Source organism: Myxocyprinus asiaticus, chromosome 2 (genome assembly GCF_019703515.2).
Source record: "Myxocyprinus asiaticus isolate MX2 ecotype Aquarium Trade chromosome 2, UBuf_Myxa_2, whole genome shotgun sequence".
NCBI lineage: Eukaryota > Metazoa > Chordata > Actinopteri > Cypriniformes > Catostomidae > Myxocyprinus > Myxocyprinus asiaticus.
The window spans coordinates 25015610-25034630 of NC_059345.1; the positions used below are offsets into that span (position 1 = coordinate 25015610).

Genomic DNA, 19021 nt, shown 5'->3' on the forward strand with positions numbered 1-19021 from the left:
TCATTTGGGCAACTCAGTCATATTCCTATAATGATTCTTTCTTACAAGGATATACAAATCTACAATGACCATGGTGCGTGCTGTCCATTTGCATCTGTTCCCTTGTCATTGTCACAGTCAAGTTCTTTGCTGGTTTGGGAACCTTTGTGGTCAACTATTTTGCCCTTAGTTTATTCTATGACCTCTTTAATACCTGAATTTCCTCCACCTGAAGTGACAGAGAATGTGCAAGCCACAAACACTAAAATGGCATGGAAGCTGCACTATAGAATGCAACATTCTGGTTCTGGAAGAAAAAAACCCATTTATTTTTTTTCCAAAGACAAACTGATTTTCAATGATAACTTCTAAACCTTTAAAGACAGACCTCCCGTGAACCACGAGGTTGTTCATCGATGGTATGTGCCTTTTCTGAAGTCATCAGTCCATGTTATTCCAACTTCATTGTTTAAAAATAATGTTTAATAGAGGAATTCCTGGTGAACAACTACATCACCCATGATCAGGCAGAGTAAGATCCACCAATCAGAGAACTGCAGTCAACAAAGCCCACCAAACATGTCCAGCATTGACTGCCCACTTCCATGACGCACTGTGAATGACACAACTGAGCTGGTCTCCCTACACCCTTAAACTACATATATATTTGTATATATTGGATTATTTTGCAGTAAACTTAAAATATATTGTTTCTAGACTTATAATAAACAACCTAAAATCAATAGTTTGTATATATCCATCATTTTTATTCGAGTACGTCATTCGCAATGCTTCATGGGATTGTAGTTTATGCCCTCGTAAAAGACATGTCTTTTTGGCCGATTTTCAAATACTTTTTTGCTTCAAATCAAAGTTTGTAATGTTGTGATTCACCTTGGAGCTGGTTGGTTTGGTTCATGGCTTGGAACTCTGTTATGAAGGATTTTCTGAAAAAAATGAATGGGAAAATTATTTCCGGAATCCAGATGGCTGAAAAAGTGGGCGGGCACCGTTGCACTCTATTGGACAGATTCACAATAAGTGTAATAGTTTGACGTAGCCTGAAGCTTTAATCAATTATATACTTTTGTGACAAGAACCTAAGAGAGCTCAGGTGAAATAGTTATTACCTAACAAAGTCATTAGCATAATTACCCCCCCCCCCAAAAAACAAAAAAAACAAACTGAAAAAAATTCTGAGATGCCTAAAATAAAAAATATAATCAAATAAAGAATAAATACTTGTTATTTCCACATTTTACGGCCCTCACTTTCATATGGGTCCTAAATTTAACTCGTGATTCACACTTATGCAGGATATGATTCATTTTCTTACATACGGGAATCGTCTGAGCTAGATTTCCAGTGAAGCAGGATTTGGTGACTCCAGTCTCCATGAGACATTCCAGCTGTGGGTGTGCTGCCAGCTGGTTCCAGATTGAGCCTCTGTCCTGCTTAACCCATCCAACTGACCTGCTTTCAGTCATTCACATGTCACTGAGAGACATATTCAGTGTTAATCAACCTTCTAGCGTACTATTTACTTTTACTAAGTTCTTGCATTTGATTTGAACCCTTTCACTGGCTGTATTTAGCTCTGAAATTGTTTATCCATAACTGGATAAAAGGTACAGATCAGTTGCAGTGCAGCCCTGCTGTCTTATGTTTGATCTATTCTGCTTGATTAATTATACTTTAATCTCAATTTCAAGCCTTAATATAAAGCAATATTATCAAACCACTGACAAATTCTATACATTTAAAAATAACCTATAATCTCATACGATTCAGTTCAACATAGTCAGTTCACTGTAACGACCATGTTGTCTATTTTTACCTTGAATAGATCCTGTTCAGTCTTCATTTTTTGGACGTTCTTCATTCTAGAGCTCCTGAAATAATGGTAATGATTATAAAGATGAGAACTCTCAATTTCCAAATCTCCGTCATGTGTCCCTGGTGTTATTTTTCATGTGTGTTAATGCACAACTGCAGGGTTTGTTGTTGTAACGTACTATATACCTGCCACTTACATCAGCTCCATTACTGGTACAGCATGTTTAGATGTGACATATATAATGCCCTTTAAACACGAGATTAGTTTAGTGGAGCATGACAGACGTCACCTGACAATGTGCTACTGAGTGTTTGTGTGGTCTGAGGTGGTGTTGGGTTCGAGCCCACCTTAGTCGAGTCTGAGTCATTCCGAGTCTTTAAACAATCGAGTACGAGTAGAGTCCGAGTCCAAAAGGGGCCAAGTCGGACTCAAGACCGAGTCCATAACAAGCCGAGTCCGATTGAATCTGAAAATTGTAACCGTAAACTCAACATCAATATTTTAAGCTTATTTTAACCTTCACAACTAAGAAAAACAATTTGTCAATATATAAATGTAACAAAAACTTGACAAAAACATAGACTAAAGTAAGTGAAACTTGTGTTAGTCATTACAATCTGGGTTATTATTGTTTTGAATTTTAATTTAGTTTTTATTTCTACTACATTTTAAATTTGTCCATTCAGTTTACTTTAGTTTTATCTAAAATTATCCCTATCTAAAGAAATAATAGTCTATACTGAGGTTTCTTTCTGAGTCTCTTATCTGCTGACTGGTTTGGGAAAACACATACAATTGAGTCAACACAGTAGTAATTAGCACTCGCTGAGAAGTTACAACTCACGATTTGACTGCAAATGTTACATCCAAAAACACTGGAAAAGCCCACTGATAAAATAAGGGCAATTTACCACAGACATAGTTAATTAGCAGAAAACAGTTCTGCGTGCTGCTCGTGCACCTTAAACCCTGATGCGTCCTTGTGCGTCTAGCCGCAGCTGACGCAGAAGATAAAAATATTTGATATTTGCTGGAGCGGCAGCCATGTTAGTCTACAATCATTATGAAATCTTTAAATATCAACCAAAGAATTTCATGGAGGTCTTCTTTAACCGCAAAAACATGAAAAATAATAATATTGAGAGAATACTGAGAAATAGGCTAAAACTATATGTGCATAAGTTACCCGTTTGTAAAAATTAAATAAAAACTTTAAAATAAAAATTTAATAACCAACTAAATTCAGCTCGTTACATGAAATAGCTTCATACACAAACTCTGCCATCGAATAACACATTTTGTAGTGTATGCATTAAATGCTTTGAAAATAGTAAATCAATAATAATTAGGTGCTGTTTATCTGTTTAGAGTTGCTGTCTGCTTTAGCAATAAATATTTTTTTCTGAATTTTTATTTCAAAATGTTGGTTTTAGTAAACTGTCATGATGTGGGTGACTCAATAAAGTTCTTTATTTGAAGTTCTTAACCACGATGAAACCACAATGAGAGCACCTTCTTGGCTGCACAATTGGCATGTGCAATTTTATCAGTTGTCAGATCCCGTGCCATGCGAAACTGCCTTGTTTCTAGTACATTGGCTACATACCTGTCTTTATGTTTTCATTGTGCCAGACACCTCGGTAATCGATGTTAAACAGTAGTCTCCGTAGTAACATTTAAGCGTATTGGTTGACTGATGAGTGAGACTGTGTGCGTGTGTATGTGTGTGTGCGTGTTTGCTTAACATGGTGATACAAACTCTGGCTACATCTACATCTTCATGGGGTGCTACAGCTGCATGCAGAAAGAGATGTTCATTTATTTCTGTTTCATTATTTTAAATTTTTTCATTGCATCACAAATGCCATGGACTCGGTTGGACTCAGAAAAAAATCCAGAGTCCCAAAGGCTCGAGACTGAGTCAAGTCCGAGTAAAAATGAGTCCGTGACAAGTCCAAGTCCATTAAAATTGGACTCCTGACTCAGACTCTAGTCCGAACTCGAGTACCCCAACTCTAGTCTGAGGGCTGTGAATTTATGTTCATGAGCTTCTGTGTATGTTCTGCGTGTAACAGAGAGCAGGTGAAGAAAACAGCTGAGACACCATATCAGTCCAAAACATGTCCTGAGTCTTTAATTGCTTGACCAGCCAAAAATATGGTCAATGCTTGAGCTGTCAGGCTTGCTAGCCTTGATTTTTAGTTCCAGTTAAAGACTGAAAATGTGTTATTGGTGTGAGCCATTGCTGGGATGTTTATTTTCATTTTCAAACCTTACGATTTTTGTTAGCTTGTGTTATTGTTTCTACCTAAACCTCAGCACTGAAGATGTCCTCATGAGTTTGTGAGTGTGTCTCTGTAAAAGCTGCCACTGCCTGACCGTGCGTTCAGACCAGAGGAGGCGAGAGCGTCAAAATTCGCTCTGGCTGCTCTGCCAACAACGCTATCAAAGATTCGTGGACGCTCTGACGTAGTTGAAATAGGCGGCAACGTTCGAAACGTTACGAAAAATGTTGTTCTGTTTTTGGTATGTTTGTTTATGGTTAGCCATGACAGCATGCCGAATCTGTTAGAAATCACTAACCTTATGGTATGTTTATTGCTGTGCATTTGTGAATTATTTTTTCAGGGTGAAAATATACCTATTTATGTTTGAGAAACTGATTTTCAGTGTGTGTCTGTGTGTGTGTATGTATGTGTGTGTGTGTGTGTATGTGTGTGTGTATCTGTATCTGTCTGCTTCTTCCCGCAAGGTCCAGCTGGTCAGGGCTGGTGTAAGGTTACATTACACAGAAGGCCTGCTCTCTCTCTGGCCTCCTCCGATCAATAAAGAGGGCAAAAGAGGAAGAGGGAGAGAATAAAAGTGGGAGTGAGTGATTATTGAGACAGGGAGAGAGGAAGGGAAAAAATAGCTATTAGAGAAATAGAGAGAGAGAGAATTGGATAAGCATGTGTAGCTGTAAGTGGTAAGCTGTAGAGTGGTGTAAAGTTTACAGAGGGGGAAGTATTGTTTTGAAAAAGACTTCAGGCCAAATGTGTCACACAATAGACACAATAGAGGATATATATATATATATATACAGTATGTGTATATATTAGTCCTGTCAGCCGATCAAATTATTTAATTGTGATTAATAGGGCTGCAACTAATGATTATTTTGATAATAGACTAATCTAACAATTATTAGAATGATTATTTGACTATTCAGTCGATTATTGCAATGATTAATTATTAGCTCTTAATCGACTATTCAGCTTGTGCCTCAACTTAAAAGGTTGTATTAAACATGCTTAATAACATTAAAGAGAACAAAATCATCTTTTAAAAATATCTCTAAATAACATTCATTGAATGTTAAAAAATCCGAAAAAAATAAAATAAAATCAGCCCCTGTATATAAGTGTATTTTTTTCACTTGTTTATACTTCTGCCAGTACAGTAAAGACAAAAATACTTTAAAATATGAAGTCTTAATATCTTATATGTTGCTTTTCATGTAAATGTATCTTAAGTATTTTTAGATATTTTAAAATATTAAAATATGTTAAATATTATATTCAACATTCTCCAATAACAATTGTTTCTTCTGCAGTATAGCTTCTAAAGTAAATGTACATAAGGTTTGTTGAAAAACAAACCAAAAAAGACAAACCAAAAACCTTCTTTTTTTGCACTGCATAATGGGCTAAGACTACACTCTCTCACCTTTTTGTTAACTTCGATCCATCTTTAACTCACAAAAACAAAAAAACTATTTTCTTAATAGATCTGTGTATCGACGATTTTCTTTACGATAATATACACACTGTGACACATACAGTATATTATTATTCACTACGTTGGGAGCCATCATGTTATAATCTAGCTGCAGCAAGCGGGTGCGAGGGACGAGCATCTCCACGCGAAAGGGTTTATCAGCCGGGAGAAGTTTGAAACTCTCTCGCACTGACTCACATAAGCGGTTCTGACCGCACAGAGAAATGGCAGTTTCGGAGTTTGAGCTTATTTACACAACCGCTTCCTTATTATTTGAACTTGTATTTAAGATATAACGCCGGGCAGGTAAGTTTTGCTCAAGTGGAACGCCAGGTAAGTTTCCATTTTATTTCACGTCAGGATGGCACTACTTCTGTATTTACTTATTTTGTATTTTTGTATTATAATTCCCTCATACTTTGCGATCTACATCACCTTTGCATCTGGATTGTGAGCTGTGTTTTCTTCCTCTCTTCATTCAGGTGCGAGGGGCGGTGCTGCTCTCGTGTGTCATCATAAGTGTTTCAAATTATCTCATGTTGCATTAAATGAGATCAATGACTATTCGACAATGAACATTTTTGTTGACAGTTTTTTATTGTGTCAATAACGTTGACTAATTGTTTCAGCCCTAGTGATTAATATCATGATTTTTCATAGTTAACTGTGATTAATCTCAGATTTTGAAAGTGCTGAACTTTTAATTTATACATACTTCTATTCCTGTCAAACTTCATTTATTTCCTTCTTAGGAAAGAAAAGAAAACAATATGTAACTATAATGATAATTTACATTTTCCTAACAAAGCCTTCCTCAGTATAAAGATAGAAATGCACTAAAATAGCACCAATCCAAGTAACATTAAACATTAGTGGGAGGTTGACAAATTGAAAAAACTAGTCCCTGTTGGTTGCATATTTATTGCAATGCACATTAAATCTCTTAAACCCTCATCCTCTATAATATTGCTCTGCCAGCATGCTGTATCTATCCACTTTGCTACAGCAAATCGTGAAACCGCATTCTATGTATGGCAGAAAAAAGTAATAGTATGGTAGTATGCCATTTACTACATGACCAACGTCTTGTTCTGCTTTTCCTCTCATTAAATATTTTTAATGCTATTGGGTAGCCTGCTGTAACATTAGAGCATTACTTTATGGATATTAGAAAAATAATATGTATTTATTAGTATTAGAGTATTAGAGCTTTCTTTACTTTTGTTAAAGCTTTCAGTGTTAGTGGAATTGTCTTTGTCTAAAACTTTATACATGTGCTCTTCTACAGAATGGTCACCATTGTTGCATTTGAATTACTGTTAGTAAGGTCATGACACTTTCTGTCACTGGAACTGCCAAACTGAAATCAGTGAGATAAGTTACTTTTTGTTCCTGTTTTGCAGTAACATTTTCTGATAAATGTCATGATATCTTAACAAGGGAAACAAGGAAAAATCTGATTTTTTATTTTAATATTCGTTCCACATCCTCAAAAAAATAAATAAATTCTCAAGTGAAATGTGGCAAAGCTTAAAGGGATTGTTCAACCAAAAACTACAATTCAGTCATTATTTACTCACCCTGTGTCATTCTAAACCAATATGGCTTTCTTTCTTTTTCTTTATATAAAGGGAGACATTTTGAAAAAAATATTCTGCTTGCAGATGTCATACTGTGGCAGTGGATGGTGACCATCTCTTCAAGCTTTAAAAGGACTAAAAAGTATAATTCAGAAGTCTAACAAATTATTCCAAGTGACTCATGCCTTTATTCTGAAGGCATATGATATGGTTTGATGAGAAACAAACTAAAATCGAATTTATTATTTAGTTAAAATCATCACCGAACGTTGCTCTCCTGCAAGTGCACCCCCACTCGGGAGATGGGGCGTTCAAGCGATAACTCGCTTTGTTTTGATACAACCGGACATCCACAGCGATAGTAATAACAGAACACAACACAGCTGCACACAAACCAGAGAGCCGAACTTACAAAACATGTCTGAAGAGTTTGAAGTCGAAGAGGAGATGCATTTCTATGCTCAGTCTTATTGGATTGAAGCAGAGTACTCAGAAATCAAACTGAAAGAGATAGAAGAGGCTGAGGCAGCCACAGTCACCCCGTGTCCTAACCACATATTCTGTAGATCGCTTGGTTTCTATTTACGCATTGCGCCGTGCAGACATGTCTGCTATGAACTGTCACTGGTTCAAATTCTTTGTCATAACAGTATATTGAAGCCAGCATCTCACTAGCCAGTTAAAACCAAATTGATTTTGGCCGAGGGTGTCACACCTACAACTGTTCTGCTAAGGTCTTGCTCTCTTAAATCGGAGTTTTGTCACACATACACCAGTTCAGAATGGAGAAGATGTGATTGCCTACCTCCGCCTTTGTGTCCAAATGCATCTCCTCTTCAACTTCAAACTCTTCAGACATGTTTTGTAAATTCAGTTCTCTGGTTTGTGTGCAGCTTTATTGTGTTCTGTTGTTAATATCGCTGTGGTGGTCCGATTGTAGCAAACAAATCAGATTCTTGCTTGAACGCCCCATCTCGCGAGAGGGAGCTGCGTGAACTGCTGCTCTTTTGCACGCTCATGAACGCGCACAGGAGAGCAACGGCCAGTCAAGATTTTCACTAAATAATAATGTAGATTTCGATGTATTTCTCACAAAACCTTCTCGTATGCCTTCAGTACAAGGTATGAGTTACAGGGAATTGGTTAGGCCCATAATTTCTCTCTTTGTGTACCAAAAAAGAAACAAAGTCAAATTGGTTTAAAACAATATGAGGGTAGATGCTAACTAGCACACTTGGAGTCGCAAGTTTGAATCCAGGGAGTGCTGAGTGACTCCAGTCAGGCTTCCTAATCAACCAGTTGGCCCAGTTGTTAGGGTGGGTAGAGTCACATTGGGTTAACCTCCTCGTGGTCGCTACAACGCTACACACACACATATATATAGAGAGAGAGAGAGAGAGAGAGAGGTTGGGGCGCATGGGGAAAAGAACCGGGTAGGGGGATGACATCATATCTCCTGCTCCCTCTGCACTGCTTTCTTCCCCTATCATGCCCCCCCCCCCTCTCTCTGTCTCTGTCTCTCTGTCTCTCTCTCTCTCTCTCTCTCTCTCTCTCTGTCTCTCTCTCCACTGTTGCTTATTGGCCACTTTATATTTAGTAGCTTTGCATATATAACATTACAGCATGTTTATCACAGTGCTGACAAGTCTAACTGATATCCATTTTTTAACATGTAAAAATGGATGATTCAGACAGAAAATGTTTTGCTTTTTATGCACGTAAGATAGATATAATTTTTAAACTCATTTTATTATTGCAGACATGTTAATATGTCTTGGATACTATGCTTCCTCTGACTCACTACAAGCAAACACACACATATACACACACACACACACACGTTTGTGCAGCTATCATTGTGAGGACTCTCCATAGACATAATGATTTTTATGCTGTACAAACTATAGATTGTATACCCTAACCCTCACAAAAAACATTCTGCATTTTTACATTTTCAATAAAAATCGTTTAGTATGTTTTTTTAGCGATTTAAATTATGGGGACACTAGAAATGTCCTCATAAACCAGATTTGTAGCATTATACCCTTGTAATTACCGGTTTGTAACCTAAAAAAAGTCCTTGTAAACCACTTAAACCTGACACCCCCCCCCCCCCCCCACACACACACACACACATGTTGGTGCAGCTATCCTTATGAGGACTCTCCATAGACATAATGATTTTTATACTGTACGAACTATAGATTCTATCCCCCTAACCCTAGCCCTACCTCTAAACCTAACTCTCACAAAAAACGTTCTGCGTTTTTACTTTCAAAAAACATTGTTTAGTATGTTTTTTTTAAGTGATTTGAATTATGGGGACACTAGAAATGTCCTCATAAACCACATTCATAGCATAATACCCTTGTAATTACCAGTTTGTAACCTAAAAATAGTCCTCGTTAACCACCCAAACCTGCTAGCACACACACACATACACACACACAGTTACGTAAGAGCCTCTTTTCATCACATCTCCCTCTCTCTCTCTCTCTCTCTCTCTCTCTCTCTCTCTCACACATATCCTTCAACAGACTTTATTTCTCTTTGCTTTATGTTTCTTCTTTTCTCTCTGTCTCTCTCCTTTGACCATACCTTCTTCTCTCTGCCCCTCTTGGTTGACTCCATCTAAGGCAGACTGTGATGATGAAGACTAATTAATTTTAAACTGAGATTATGAAGTGTGTGAAGTAGCATACTGGGACTGAAAAAGGAGAGAGGGAGAGACATGGAATATTTCACATGCAAAAATACATGAACAGTAGGGCTTGTAAGTTGTGTGAGTTTTCAAATGAGAGTGGATTGTCATAGTTATCGTGGCTTGAGACTCTGCATCCACAGAGCGGCTGAGATGGCGCATTTTTAAGATAGCACCCGCTGTGGGGCCTGGGTAGCTCAGTGAGTAAAGACGCTGACTACCACCCCTGGAGTTCGCGAGTTCGAATCCTAGGGCATGCTGAGTGTCTTCAGCCACGTCTCCTAAGCAACCAAATTGGCCCGGTTGCTAGGGAGGTTAGAGTCACAGGGGTTAACCTCCTCGTGGTCACTATAATGTGGTTCGCTCTCGGTGGGGCGTGTGGTGAGTTGTGTGTGGATGCCACGGTGGATGGCGTGAAGCCTCCACACGCGCTATGTCTTTGTGGTAACACGCTCAACAAGCCACATGATAAGATGCGCGGAATGACGGTCTCAGACGCGGAGGCAACTGAGATTCATCCTCTGCCACCCAGATTGAGGCGAGTCACTATGCCACCACGAGGACTTAGAGCGTATTGGGAATTGGGCATTCCAAATTGGGGAGAAAAAGGGAAGAAAAAAAAGGGAAAAAGATAGCACCTGCTAATCCTGTTATTACCCAGACACCTACATTTATTTCTCATTAACATCCCATCCATCCTCTTTACAATATCTGCGGTAACATACTCTGTACTCTATAGATGATAGTGTCTGTGTAACTCAAAGAAGATATGTAATTGTGCTGTTGTGTTTAATCATACCGTTAAAAAAAAATCTGTCGAAGTACTCACAAGCAGCATCCCCCATCAGACATTTTTGCATCAATTCAGATGTGCTTACCTTCTCCTCTAGCGTTACTGAACCTTTGAGACACAGGTCCCATGGAAACTAAGAAGTAAACGTGTTCCCATAAACCAGTGGTTCCCAACCCTGTTCCTGGAGGCCCCCTAACACTGCACATCTCCCTTATCTGCACACCCAATTCAGGTCTTGGAGTCTCTATTAATGAGCTGATGAGTTGAATCAGGTGTGTTTGATTAGGGAGATATCCAAAATGTGTAGTGTTGGGGGGCCTCCATGAACAGGGTTGGTAACCACTGCTATAAACAATGGTGAGTGCGATTCTGAGGTTGTGCTGTAGTAAAGACACGCTCTTAAGGCACCTCTGTGCTCTTAAAGGCACCTCCACTTAAAAGGGTACCTTTACATTTGTGAAGGGCACCTTTAGATTTGTAGCCCCCATTCTGTGCACGTCAGTGCCTAACCCTAAATATTAAACTTTGGTGCATAAATTATGCTACACCGTTTGTGCTTTGGACATAAATGATAACTCAAATTCTGCAGCTTATTAAGGAGAGGTGTGCTATTACTTTTATAAGCGAATGGATTTTTCTAAAATTCCATAGACTTACATTGACTAGTGAATGGGGCCAGTCTATAAACATTAAAATACACACTGTGGCAGCTGGGGGCGTGGTCAAGCGTCCGTCCGGAGAGAGAGAAAGCGGTAAGGGCGCTTGCACCTGAGCTAGATTATGTTTAACACCTGTCTCTAATTCCAGTGAGCATGGGGAGAGCGGCATATAAACAGCCACGCCACCAGCAGCAGGGAGAGAGAGTTTGGCACAAGAAAGGCCACGGTGCTCCTGAAGCAGTTATGTTCGTTCTGTTGTATTTGTGAAGCTGATGTGTTTAAGTAACTACGTGCCTATGAAAGCTGATTTGTTTAAGTAACTACATGCCTGTGAAGCTGATGAGTTTGTGAAGTTGTAAAGCACTGAAGTGGCCGATTAAAAGTCTTACCTGAGCCTGGAAAACCCGCTTCCCTATGTTCTCCTTCCCTTCTGCTGTGAAGTTGTTACACACACTTAAAATACACATTTACTGGCGTTACAGCGTTTATCAGATTGCAGGGTTTATAGGCGTTACATCGTCATGACCACAAAGTTGTAAAATTGGATTCTCTCTCCTCTTCTCCCTCTTTCTCAGATGCTCCTGTGGCAGAACTTCATGACTTGTTCTGTAAGAAGCTACAACAGTGTTGTGTTCTCTTTGACTTTCTGGACTGCGTTGCCGACCTGAAGGGGAAAGAGATCAAACGTGCAGCGCTGAATGAGCTTGTGGAGAGTGTGGCCACCAGCCGTGGGGTCCTCATCGAACCCCTGTACCCAGAGGCCATTAAGATGGTGAGATGGACGGTGAAAGCAAGAAAAAGTGATGGAGGAGGATGGGATTTAATAAAAGAGCAGTGGAAGCAGAGAGAGATAATTTGTTTTGAGGGACGCACAGGATCTCAATGTTCTAAAGTGCACTTAAAGACATTTACGTTTCCTTGTGTTTAGCTACATTAGCTCTGTGTGTAGCTAAATTATGAAAACACCTTAATAGGAAAGCAGTAGAGTTTTTGTTAACCAACCTTTTAATGTTTTGATGTGAAATGGAAAAAAGTGACTTTTTGGAGAATGTGAGTTTGCTTTGAGAATTACCTTGGACGACCTTCTAAATACCATGGTACATTAATATGGTAATCATTCAGTAACATGGTATAGAGTATACATATATTACATTTTATACCATCACTGTGTGGTGGTACCTCCACAACACTTTTAAAGGGAGAAAGCTGGTAATGGTGGAGTGGAACAATTTGATATTATTAAGGGCCGTTCAGACAGAACGTGTTCTTTGCGAGAAAAATTAGACCCATGCAACAAATATAACAGAATGCAGATGTCTCGAGACACAATTTAAAAAGTTGACGTTCTTTTATACCTGACACAGCATCTAAAAAATTATTACATAGAAAACTATTGGAAAAAAGTACAGATGGATGCAAAAACGCGTTCGGTTTGAACAACCCCTTAGAGCGTGAGCAGAGAGCCTTCATTGACTTATTCGTCAATTCTCTGCCTTTTGATGTGATTTGCTGTGGGGATGCAGTTGTCTTATTGCCATGCTTTAGTAGAATACAGCCTCAATTTCTCAATGACTCTTTCATTCTCTTTCTCTTTCTTTCACTTTCTCTCTGTCTGAAGATCTCAGTGAACATTTTTAGAACTCTCCCACCCAGTGAGAACCCTGAGTTTGACCCAGAGGAGGATGAACCAGCTCTGGAAGCCTCCTGGCCACACTTACAAGTACATTTTAACTCCCTTATACACACAAAAACACATTAACCCACACACACACTGGTGTGAGAAAGCATTCTTATATTTTATGGTTTGTATCTCAGCTCAAATCTCTTTCTCTCTCTTTCTCTCCTCCACCCATCCCCAATTTTGAAATCTTCACTTCAATTTCTAGTTGGTGTACGAGTTCTTTTTACGCTTTCTTGAGAGTCCAGATTTTCAGCCTTCTCTTGCCAAGCGTTATGTGGACCAGAAATTTGTACTTCAGGTATAAAGCTTTTATTATTATTATTATTATTATTATTATTATTTTGATGTACATTTAAAGTCAGCTTGAAAGCAAAATTGACCCTACACTGAAAAATGTGGTAACTTGCAATTGTTACCACAAGGATCTGTTTCTGCTTGGTCTAAACCATAAAAATTACTTTTGTTGGTGTAACCTAATTTGTGAGGTAAATTTATTAAGATTAAATAAAATATTTTTATCTGAAAATAATCAGTTATTTTAGATATTACCACATGAAGCAAATTTTTTAGTTAACCTCACATAATATTTTGTGACAGTATATTTACTTTTTTAATACACATTCCTGGTTTTCATTGTGTGGTATTCATCAGTGCATGTTATTCCAAAGAAAATTGGTCTTTGTAATCTTTAATCAAGATCTAATAACTTGCTCCCACTCTGAAACAAATTTATTTGTCAGCTGATGTCACAAAGCACTTTTATTTTTCAATTCCTGCCCTTCAACCACCTGTTATTTACTGTACACTGCAAAAGGTGGTGACCTGCAGTTGTTACAGTAAAGAGTTATTTCTACCTGATTAACCCTTAAACCTTTAAAATGGGTTTTGTTGGTGTAACCTAATGTTGTCAGGTTGATAAGGTGATGTTAAATAGTATTTTTGACTTAAACCAATTTATTTAGATGTTACTACATGAAGCAATTTTTTCAGTGTAGACACCACTTTCACAATCCAGTCAATTACAGATGATAAAATCAAGTCCCACACTATTTTTATTTCTTGTTGAATGTCCTGATTAATTCAGAAATATTTACACTATTTACACTATTGTTACATTGCAGAAGTAAAATAGGTTGCAAAAGCTGTTTTATGTTTTCTTTAATACAATGATATGTCCAAAAGGTCTTTATCTGTGATTTATAGCATATCTGAATCATTTTAATTTTGCTCCTCAGTTTTAACCTTGTCTTTAGCAAGTCTAGACATACCAATTCTAAACATTCCCTTGAAATGTAAGGACATATAATTAGTGCTTTTAATAACATGAAAAAAGGCTGACTGTATGTGTGTGTGTGGCACATGTAGCTGCTGGAATTATTTGACAGTGAGGACCCCAGAGAAAGAGAGTATCTGAAGACTATTCTACACCGTGTCTATGGCAAACTCCTGGGCTTGAGGGCCTACATCCGCAAACAAATCAACAATATCTTCCTCAGGTCAGACACACATAAAAACACAAGCAATGTGAACAGTAACAATAAAACATGACCACTTTATGGCCTGTAGTAACACATTATATCTAAAATCAATTCAACAGGTTCATATATGAAACTGAGCGTTTCAATGGAGTTGCTGAACTTCTGGAGATTTTGGGAAGGTAGGTATTACATCGTCATGACAACAAAGTTGTAAAATGGCTATAACTTTACACAGAAAAAGTTTGTAAGTGATTTTATCACACTAAAATCATATTAACACACATATTGTTTATTTCTTGTGGCTATACTTTTGAAACAATGAGTATTTTAACATTTACAGATTGTTCCCATTCACTTCAATTGTAAGTGCTTCACTGGAACCCAGAGTTTTGCTTTTGTTTTTTTAAGATATGGAGGGGCAAGTTAGAATACATGTAACGGGATTACGTATTTAAAATACAAAATATAAGTAACTGTATTCCATTACAGTTACAGTTTAAATCATTGGTAATTAGAATACAGTTACATTCAAAGAGTATTTTGATTACTGAAGAGATTACTTTGCATTTTATTGTCATTTGTTTCATTTAATATTTAGTCCTTTCAGATGGAAAACATTTATACGTATAAATGATGCGATCCAAAGCACATTTGAACAGCAGTGAAACACTTTCTTATGATGTGTTACATTCATACGAGCAGACAGAGAAGTAAGTTTGAAGTAAGTTTGGAGCAGAAGAAATAGAAATAAACCTTGTGTAAATTATCAGCTTTATGCTAAGCTAAAATGCTATTTCTAGCCATTTTACATGCACATGTTACCAAGCATGATCATATTGTTTTTATCAAGAAAATTCCCGTTGGATCATAATTTCTTTTTTTCAGTGTGACCTTTGATATTAGGGCAAAAATCATATTCTTGATAATATTTTTTGTTTTCCTGTAAAAATATCTAAAAATCCTTAAAACAAGATCAATTTTTATAGTCAAAACAAGTGAAAAATTCTACCAGTGCTGAAGAAATAATCCAGAGTATTTAGAATATGTTACTGACAAATTACATTTTACAGCATGTATTCTGTAATCTGTAGTGGAATACATTTCAAAAGTAACCCTCCCAACCCTGTCTATTCTCCTGTGAGGGACCCCTTGCCCAAAATACAAAAGCAATAACCTTTGTATTTTAGGCAGAGAGTCTTTCACAGGTAAATCGTCATATTTGAGGGTCATTGGCATCAACAAATTTTAAAAACTCTGTAATAGAAGACCTGCCATCAGAAAATAGCATGCTGATATGTATCAGGTTCAGCCTTGCTAACTGACCTGTTTGAAAATCTGTCAAATGACATTTACATAGCAAATCAATTGCGTTTATATTATTAGGAGGATGGCTAGGGTTTATTCATTGTTCATTATTCAGATTTAGGAAGTACATATAACATCTTATGAAACTTTGTACTATAATATTAAAGAAGTAAATTATAGTATTACATAACACTGTGCTGCAGCAGTTAGTGATATCCCTGTATCACTAAATTACTGGAGAGAAGCAATATGGTTTGTAAACTGGTGATTCAGACACTTACTGTAGCAGACACTTCCTACATCAGCTCTAGTTGCATGTTCCACAGTCATGTTTCATGTCTTTAGCCTGTCCAGCAATGTAATTCACAGCCATGTTTTCAATGCAAACAAAATGGTGCCAATTTCGGAGTGTGTTTAATAGCATAAACAAAGTAAACCTTTGATGGAGAGAAAGAGGGGGAGAAAGAGGGGGGACCAGGGGGAGGGATGAGTCAGAGTGTTGGGGATGGAGGTCTAAATTCAGGTTGATGCCAGTTGTATTTATAGTGCCTCCCACCCACACATCTCTCTGATCACTAGTGAAAAAGAGAGAATGAGGCAGATCGAGAGAGAGGGAGAGAGAGAGATCTGTAGACTTAGAGAGAGAAAAGATGGGCAAGATAAGAGACAATGAGAGTGAAAAGCTAAACAGAAGAAGATTGCAGAACCAGAGAGATGGGGAAGCCTCCACACGCGCTATGTCTTTGTGGTAACGCGCTCAACAAGCCACATGATAAGATGCGCGGATTGACAGTCTCAGACGCGGAGGTAAGTACAGTGAGAATGGGAAAGAGTACTATAAGAATAAGAGAGACTGAATATGTAAAAAGAGAGCGAGGAGGAGGCAGGAGACAGAGAGTAGATGGTAGAATAAAAGAGAGAGAGAGAGATAGAGAATATTGATGGAATGGAATGAAATAATTGTTCAAGCGAAGGGAGGAATAGACTGAGTGGAAAACAAAGATAAAGATAAACCGACGAGAGGAACTGAGAGGTGATGCCAGTCTGAAAGAGAGGAAGGGTTTAGCAAGGATTAGCTGATGAACAATAATGTGGCAAATGAGTATACAGAGCATCTTCAGAACAATTGATACTAATCCTGTTTGCTCTTCCTTTTCTCTTTTCTGCCTCCTACTCACCCTCTCCTCTCCTCTCCTCTCCTCCAGTATCATTAATGGCTTTGCTCTGCCCCTCAAATCAGAGCATAAGCAGTTCCTGGTGAGGGTCCTGATTCCCCTGCACACTGCCAAGTCTCTCTCCATTTTCCATGCACAGGTTAGAACACCCCGACACACTGGGGAACACACACAGGTCTGATGCTGTTACAGTTTTTCACAATCGCTAAGACACATTTCTTGAAAACTTCACCCATTTTCTCACAGCTTTAAACACAAAACCAAATCTTCAAACTACATTCACAAAGCCCCTGACTCTTCTGGCAAAATCAAACAATCGCCTCAAAACCATTTCATCTGTGCTTAAAATCAAACAATGCTTTCAGATCATACTCACAGCCAGTCAGTATATAAACACTACAGATCATTCATTAGACACTACATCAGAAAATGCAGAACACAGCATCCAGAGCATGTAGTTACTGTTTTTCTTTTTTTTAATTGTATATAGTAAACTCATTTTAGTAAGCACAATTGAGTACAGTGAATATATTGTATACTGTAAGTACTGCAAGTAATACAGTATTGAATGTCTGTATATTCAACTGCAAAAGCCAAAGAACAAAGAACAAAGAAAACTCTAAATGAAAAGCACATTACAGTACACTCAAAAATGTTGTCAACTGCAAAATCAAAGTCAATGAGAGATACATTCTGCCTCAGCGTCACATCTTCGTGCTTTGTGTATTTTGTACAATTGGTTTGATCACATCATGAGAAACAAGTGTAAACAATTTTGAGTCATTGTGTGTAAACGATAACAACTGTATTGTAGTTGTGTTTACCTTTTGCCATGTTTACTGTTCTGCAACACAAGTGCATTACATTTCGAAAAATGTTTTAGTGAGTGAGAATGTATTTAGAGTTTTACAAAAAGAGTGGATGAGATTTGCAAATAGTGTCTAACTTCCTGAACTTGTTTAAGGTTTTTCCAAAATGCTCAAAGGTTTAGGCCACTGAGAATTTGGTTCAGAGTATGGGGTTTGGTGTTTTAGCAATTCAGGAAAAACTGTAATTAGTCCACTGCAATAGGATAACACACCACAAGAGGGCGCTAAATACTAACTAAATACTAATTGCTAAATACAGTGGCCCCAAAAAATATGTCAAATCTGCAACACTAGTGGATTTTCAAAAATAGCTCTGAACACTCACTCTGTCTGCCATTGGTTGAACAAACAGATAGTCTCACCCCCAAATGCCATTGTTGCTATGATATACTTTGGTTGGGATGCTCAAACAAACAGAGGAATGTTTTTATAATGTTCAAAAGGTTTTTGTTTTGTTTTTTTATTTTATCCCTTTTTCTCCCCAATTTTGGAATGCCCAATTCCCACTACTTACTAGGTCCTCGTGGTGGCACTGTTACTCACCTCAATCCGGGTGGCGGAGGACAAGTCTCAGTTGCCTCCGCTTCTGAGACAGTCAATCCGCGCATCTTATCACATGGCTCGCTGTGCATAACATTGCGGAGACTCAAAGCATGTGGAGGCTCATGCTATTCTCTGCGATCCATGCACAACTTACCACATGCCCCATTGAGAGCGAGAACCCCTCATCGCAACCATGAGGAGGTTACCCCATGTGACTCTAACCTCCCTAGCAATAGGTCCAATTTGGTTGCTTAGGAGACCTGGCTGGAGTCACTCGCAACTCCAGGGGTGGTAGTCAGCATCAATACTCGCCGAGCTACCCAGGCCCCCCAATAATGTTCAAAAGTTTTAATCTCAGCATATTAAGCTACGATAGGAGAAAGTCTGGAACGTAAGAAAGAAACATGGAAAAAAATTACACACTTCATCTGAAAACTGTCATTTGCATTATATGAAAATTATCAAACCAAGTGGACCAAATTTTAAAAAAGATAGGACAAGCACACTCTCAAGCAGAACATTTAACAAAAAGAAGCTTGTTAGGTTTTCAATTATAAAACAATAGATTGCTGTTCAAAATTAAAACAAAAACATATTTGGAGACTTTCTGATTGTCAAAGGTAGTGAAATATCACCTATACTTGTAGTTACTTTGCTAGGACACC

The 19021-nt window shown here is 38.0% G+C and overlaps 1 protein-coding gene across 1 annotated transcript in view; it reads left to right on the forward strand.

The window, feature by feature from the left end:
- The window catches only part of LOC127414848 (serine/threonine-protein phosphatase 2A 56 kDa regulatory subunit beta isoform-like), a 50440-nt gene that overhangs the window by 1789 nt on the left and 29630 nt on the right, over nucleotides 1-19021 (forward strand). Inside the window, exons 2-7 of the mRNA XM_051653192.1 lie at nucleotides 11881-12077; nucleotides 12924-13025; nucleotides 13192-13284; nucleotides 14352-14482; nucleotides 14584-14643; nucleotides 16975-17083. Of these exons, the coding sequence (XP_051509152.1) occupies nucleotides 11881-12077; nucleotides 12924-13025; nucleotides 13192-13284; nucleotides 14352-14482; nucleotides 14584-14643; nucleotides 16975-17083 (692 nt within the window). The remainder of the gene's footprint in view (nucleotides 1-11880; nucleotides 12078-12923; nucleotides 13026-13191; nucleotides 13285-14351; nucleotides 14483-14583; nucleotides 14644-16974; nucleotides 17084-19021) is intronic.